General features: G+C 43.2%; 1 protein-coding gene across 1 annotated transcript; it reads left to right on the top strand.

The window, feature by feature from the left end:
• Positions 1-2,742: 2,742 nt before the first annotated feature.
• On the top strand, positions 2,743-4,215 carry LOC124007543 (olfactory receptor 10G4-like). Its single transcript, XM_046318192.1, has one exon. It carries the CDS (start codon positions 2,828-2,830, stop codon positions 3,791-3,793), a length of 966 nt encoding a protein of 321 aa, XP_046174148.1. The 5' UTR covers positions 2,743-2,827; the 3' UTR covers positions 3,794-4,215.
• Positions 4,216-7,687: the final 3,472 nt, after the last annotated feature.

Genomic DNA, 7,687 nt, shown 5'->3' with positions numbered 1-7,687 from the left:
TCTTCCAATGGACAATGTGTGGGCAGAACTGGAAAAGCGTTGGCGAGCAAGGAGACCTACAAACCTGACTGAGTTACACCACTTCTGTCAGGTGGAATGGGCCAAAATTCACCCAACTTATTTTGGGAAGCTTGTGGAAGGCTACCCAAATCGTTTGACCCAAGTTAAACAATTTAAAGGCAATGCTACCAATTACTAATTGTGCGTATGAAAAGTTCTGAGCCCCTGGGAATGTGATGAAATAAAAAGCTCAAATAAATCATTCTCTCTAATATTCTTCTGACATTTCAGAAGAATATAAAATAAAACAAAGATGTGATCCTAACTGACCTACGACTGTTATGCAGGTGAATGAGGACCCAAAAGCGACTTAACAGAAACAGAGTTTATTCCAGTCTTAACAAAAAACGATAAATCCTGAATTCTTCCACTGGTAATGTCCAAACAGGAATAACTGAAATCCTCTAGTCAGTAGAGGGGAACAACAGGAGATGCGACCACAGACTGCAGGTCGCTTCGGGTTGGCGCAGGCCGTAGCTGATTGAGACACCTGCTCACACGCAGCATCTGAAGAAGGCAAAAACACGACAGGACGGAACAAGGACACAGTACAGCAAACAAGGATCCGACAAGGACAGAAGCGGAAACAGAGGGAGAAATAGGGACTCTAATCAGAGGGCAAAATAGGGGACAGGTGTGAAAGAGTAAACGAGGTAGTTAGGAGAATGAGGAACAGCTGGGAGCAGGAACGGAACGAGAGAGAGAGGGAGAGAGATAGAGAGAGGAAAAAAACCTAATAAGACCAGCAGGGGGAAACGAATAGAAGAGAAAGCACAGGGACAAGACATGACAATCTATGACAAAACATGACAACGACAGGAAATCTTTACTAGGATTAAATGTCAATAATTGTGAAAAACTGAGTTTAAATGTATTTAGCTAAGGTGTATTTAAACTTTCCGACTTCAACTGTATGTTTTCACTATTACCACTACCTTGAGATACATTACAATCTGATAGTCATAGTTTTTTCTTGCAGTATGAAGCAGGTGAGGCCATCGAAGTTGTACCTCCTTGTGTGAATTGCCAGGGTATATCTAGAGACAGAGTATACATTGTAAATCATCTACTGCATCTTTGTCCACATGGAGCCAGTTGGATGGATCAGTGGGACTATCAATTCAATGAGGAAGTCGTAATACTGCTCCCTGATGATGTTTATTAACCTTAATAAGACAGGGACACCATTAGTCTAATGATTAGACCTCTGGACCTGGGGACTGTAGGTGTTGAGCCCCAGAGAAAGTGTAGCATAGCATAGCATAGCGCAGCGTCTAATGATTAGACCTCTGGACCTGGGGACTGTAGGTGTTGAGCCCCAGAGAAAGTGTAGCATAGCATAGCATAGCACAGCGTCTAATGATTAGACCTCTGGACCTGGGGACTGTAGGTGTTGAGCCCCAGAGAAAGTGTAGCATAGCATAGTATAGCGTCTAATGATTAAACCTCTGGACCTGGGGACTGTAGGTGTTGAGCCCCAGAGAAAGTGTAGCATAGCATAGCATAGCACAGCGTCTAATGATTAAACCTCTGGACCTGGGGACTGTAGGTGTTGAGCCCCAGAGAAAGTGTAGCATAGCATAGCACAGCGTCTAATGATTAAACCTCTGGACCTGGGGCCTGTAGGTGTTGAGCCCCAGAGAAAGTGTAGCATAGCATAGTATAGCGTCTAATGATTAAACCTCTGGACCATGGGACTGTAGGTGTTGAGCCCCAGAGAAAGTGTAGCATAGCATAGCATAGTATAGCGTCTAATGATTAAACATGTGGTCTGAAGGTGTTTACACCCCAGAGATACGATACCACTCACTTAAGGAGATGTATTCAGATCTAGGAGTCTACATCCACAGTACTGCTGGCCTTTTTTCTTAGTGGTAATTACCTGATGGGTATTCAACATTAGAGAGGAGAGATGAAAGCCAGTAGTGTTGCAATCTGTGGTTGTCCCAATTGTAATCCTCTTCTGATGAAGAGGAGTAGTAGGAAGGATTGGAGGACCAATGCGCAGCGTGCTAAGTGTCCATTTTAATATATAAAACTGAACACTACAAAAATACAAAATAACAACGTGAATGAACAAACGAAAATCGAAACAGACACAGGAAACAATCACCCACAACTCAAAAGTGAAACCAGGCTACCTAAGTATGGTTCTCAATCAGGGACAACGAATGACAGCTGTCTCTGATTGAGAACCATACCAGGCCAAACACAGAAATACCAAATCATAGAAAAAGGAACACAGACAACCCACCCAACTCACACACACGCCCTGACCATACAAAAACAAAGACATAACAAATGAACTAAGGTCAGAACATGACAGTGGTATTATTGGTTGATTACGTTTTGATCTGGGCATTGACTATAAAGTGTGATGGCATTGACTATAAACTGTGATGGTTTTGTTAAAATGTTCTTATGTCAAACTATATAGGTTTCCAAATAATGATATCCAAGACCAAAACTTAGGCCATGATTCAAAACCAATTGGCTGTCTCCTCCCAGTGGATCCTGACCTATAATTGGGGAAACAACCCCCCCTCCTTTTCACCACGTGGGTTGGTCACCTAATGTATAAGTGCCGACAGCTTCACAGTGTCTCAGTACACAGCCTAGGGGTTTAAGAGTTCTGTCTACTCAGCTAGGTTCAATAGATATTTGATCGTATGACTTGTGTCACCACTTGTTAGTGTCTTAGTTTAACTATAGAGTTGTTGTGTTTATATATCATCTTTATGTCTCTGTAGGCTGATGCTTGTGTAGGATGTCTTCAGTGAATTTCACTGGGAAGAATGTGGAGGAGTTTACCATCACAGGCTTCGACCACCTCTCTCACCAGAAGCTCCTGGGCTTCCTCATCTTCATCACCTATTTCCTTGTGCTTCTGGGAAGCGGCACCAACATCTGCATCATTTTGACGGACAGACGGCTGCACACGCCCATGTACCTCCTCATCTGTAACCTGGCCGTGGTGGACATCATGTTCACCTCCAGCACCAGCACCACCATGATCTCTGTCCTGCTGGGCGAGGTCAAAACCATCTCTTACTACTCCTGCATATCAAGCATGTACATCTACCACCTGGGTGACATCGAAGAGTGTCTGGCCCTGTCCCTGATGGCTTTGGACCGAACCATCGCTATCAGAACCCCTCTTAGGTACCACAGCATACTGACTAACCCAAGGCTCTTCCTGTTGATCACAGCTACTTGGCTGATAGGGTTAGGGGTCATGGGGGTAGTAGCAGATCAGGCAGACAGCCTTCCATACTGCCAGCCCATCATTAGATATATGTTCTGTGACTATCCTGCTATGGTCAGAGCTGCCTGTGTCAACCCTGAACCCTATTGGATGCTTCCCACCATCCTGGGTCTGTGGTTGGTTGGTGCACAGCTCACATTCATTCTGCTGTCATACGTGAATCTGATCTACACAGTACTGAGACTGCCAAACAACGAGAGCAGAGTGCAGGTGTTTAATACCTGTATTTGTCACATCATTGTGGTGTTCTGTTACTACGCTCCCAAGTTAGTCTCTGTGCTGTTGACGAGGATAGGGGTGATGCTGAATCTGACGGAGCGTAACGCTTTAATGATTATAGCCACGCTGTTACCTTCTCTGATCAACCCTACAGTCTACTGTCTGAAGACCAAGGAGATTAGAAAGAGATTGGTTCAGATACTGTCTAGAAAAAAAAGAACTGTATCAATAAAATGTCAAAAAGGGTGAGTTATTTATTTGTTATTATATATTTTGGGATACACATAATCAAATACAGATGTGACTTGAATGACATGTTTTATCAAATCTCAATTGTAAAATGAATGTATAGAGTCGTGTATGAAGAGGTATGAACCCTCACTAACATATATGAAAGTGCACTCTTCTTTTAAATATCAACAAATTAAAAAACCAACAGAAAAAGAACGTCAGTGATGAAATGAGGTAGTGAAAAGTATTATTTTGTGACTTCAAATCAGTGTGTTTAAAGGTTTTAAAGGTAATTTCAGCTCACATCAGCAGCATTTACTTTGCCTTTAAGAGTTGCTTTGTCTTCAAGAAAGATCAGATTGAATTTCTGTTGAATAACCACAATCCAAGGTTTAAATATTTCCAGCTTCTTCTCTGACAGCACGTTCGTTACATTACACCTGAAAATATCTAAATGGTTTTATTTTATTACACTGAATATTCAACGTACTTTTAAAAATTGTTGTTGCAATGTCGAGTGTTAAACATGCAAGTTAGAATTTCAATGTACGTTATAGTGTACATAACGTTTGTCCTGTGGAAATCACAAATAAACTTGATTTGATTATATAACTATCTATTTATATACATTTATTTAACTTGAAAAGTCAGTTAAGAACAGATTTTTTTTTTTACTATGACGGCCAACATCGGACAAACACGGAAGATGCTGGGCCAATTGTGCGCCACCCTATGGGACTTCCAATCACATCCGGATGTGATACAGCCGGGAATCGAACCAGGGACTGTAGTGACGCCTCTTGCAGTGGGATGCAGTGCCTTAGAACGCTGTGCCACTTGAGAGCCCTTATATTGTGATGAACAACATGAATAGTGTTGACTCTCTTCCAGGTAGCTCCTTACGACTGACCGATTATCAAACTTTCTGTCTGTGTATAGATACAACCACCCGACTCACACCACAACACTGATATACACCACAACACTGATATACACCACAACCACCTGAAACACACCACAACACTGATACACACCACAACACTGATACACACCACAACCACCTGAAACACACCACAACACTGATACACACCACAACCACCTGAAACACACCACAACACTGATACACACCACAACACTGATACACACCACAACACTGATACACACCACAACACTGATACACACCACAACGCTGATACACACCACAACACTGATACACACCACAACACTGATACACACCACAACACTGATACACACCACAACGCTGATACACACCACAACACTGATACACACCACAACACTGAAACACACCACAACACTGATACACACCACAACACTGATACACACCACAACACTGATACACACCACAACAACAATACACACCACAACACTGATACACACCACAACACTGATACACACCACAACGCTGATACACACCACAACACTGATACACACCACAACACTGAAACACACCACAACACTGATACACACCACAACACTGATACACACCACAACACTGATACACACCACAACAACAATACACACCACAACACTGATACACACCACAACACTGATACACACCACAACACTGATACACACCACAACACTGATACACACCACAACACTGATACACACCACAACAACAATACACACCACAACACTGATACACACCACAACACTGATACACACCACAACACTGATACACACCACAACGCTGATACACACCACAACACTGATACACACCACAACACTGAAACACACCACAACACTGATACACACCACAACACTGATATACACCACAACACTGATACACACCACAACAACAATACACACCACAACACTGATACACACCACAACCACAATACACACCACAACACTGATACACACCACAACACTGATACACACCACAACAACAATACATACCACAACACTGATACACACCACAACCACCTGAAACACATCACAACCACCCGATACACACCACAACAACAATACACACCACAACACTGATACACACCACAACCACCTGAAACACACCACAACACTGATACACACCACAACAACAATACACACCACAACACTGATACACACCACAACACTGAAACACACCACAACACTGATACACACCACAACACTGATACACACCACAACACTGATACACACCACAACAACAATACACACCACAACACTGATACACACCACAACACTGATACACACCACAACACTGATACACACCACAACGCTGATACACACCACAACACTGATACACACCACAACACTGAAACACACCACAACACTGATACACACCACAACACTGATATACACCACAACACTGATACACACCACAACAACAATACACACCACAACACTGATACACACCACAACACTGATACACACCACAACACTGATACACACCACAACCACCCGATACACACCACAACACTGATACACACCACAACAACAATACACACCACAACACTGATACACACCACAACACTGATACACACCACAACACTGATACACACCACAACACTGATACACACCACAACACTGATACACACCACAACCACAATACACACCACAACACTGATACACACCACAACACTGATACACACCACAACAACAATACATACCACAACACTGATACACACCACAACCACCTGAAACACATCACAACCACCCGATACACACCACAACAACAATACACACCACAACACTGATACACACCACAACCACCTGAAACACACCACAACACTGATACACACCACAACAACAATACACACCACAACGCTGAAACACACCACAACGCTGATACACACCACAACACTGATACACACCACAACACTGATACACACCACAACACTGATACACACCACAACACTGATACACACCACAACACTGATACACACCACAACACTGATACACACCACAACCACCTGATACACACCACAACACTGATACACACCACAACACTGATACACACCACAACACTGATACGCACCACAACCACCTGAAACACACCACAACAACCTGAAACACACCACAACACTGATATACACCACAACACTGATACACACCACAACAACAATACACACCACAACGCTGATACACACCACAACACTGATACACACCACAACACTGATACACACCACAACACTGATACACACCACAACGCTGATACACACCACAACACTGATACACACCACAACACTGAAACACACCACAACACTGATACACACCACAACACTGATACACACCACAACACTGATACACACCACAACAACAATACACACCACAACACTGATACACACCACAACACTGATACACACCACAACACTGATACACACCACAACGCTGATACACACCACAACACTGATACACACCACAACACTGAAACACACCACAACACTGATACACACCACAACACTGATACACACCACAACACTGATACACACCACAACAACAATACACACCACAACACTGATACACACCACAACACTGATACACACCACAACACTGATACACACCACAACACTGAAACACACCACAACCAACCGATACACACCACAACACTGATACACACCACAACACTGATACACACCACAACACTGATACACACCACAACCACAATACACACCACAACACTGATACACACCACAACACTGATACACACCACAACAACAATACACACCACAACCACCCGATACACACCACACCACTGAAACACACCACAACGCTGATACACACCACAACACTGATACACACCACAACACTGATACACACCACAACACTGATACACACCACAACACTGATACACACCACAACCACCTGATACACACCACAACACTGATACACACCACAACACTGATACACACCACAACACTGATACACACCACAACACTGATACACACCACA

This window comes from Oncorhynchus gorbuscha, linkage group LG20 (genome assembly GCF_021184085.1).
Source record: "Oncorhynchus gorbuscha isolate QuinsamMale2020 ecotype Even-year linkage group LG20, OgorEven_v1.0, whole genome shotgun sequence".
In the NCBI taxonomy this organism is placed as follows: domain Eukaryota; kingdom Metazoa; phylum Chordata; class Actinopteri; order Salmoniformes; family Salmonidae; genus Oncorhynchus; species Oncorhynchus gorbuscha.
Note: the sequence above shows the minus strand (reverse complement) of the source record. Positions and strands in the feature narration are given on the sequence as shown.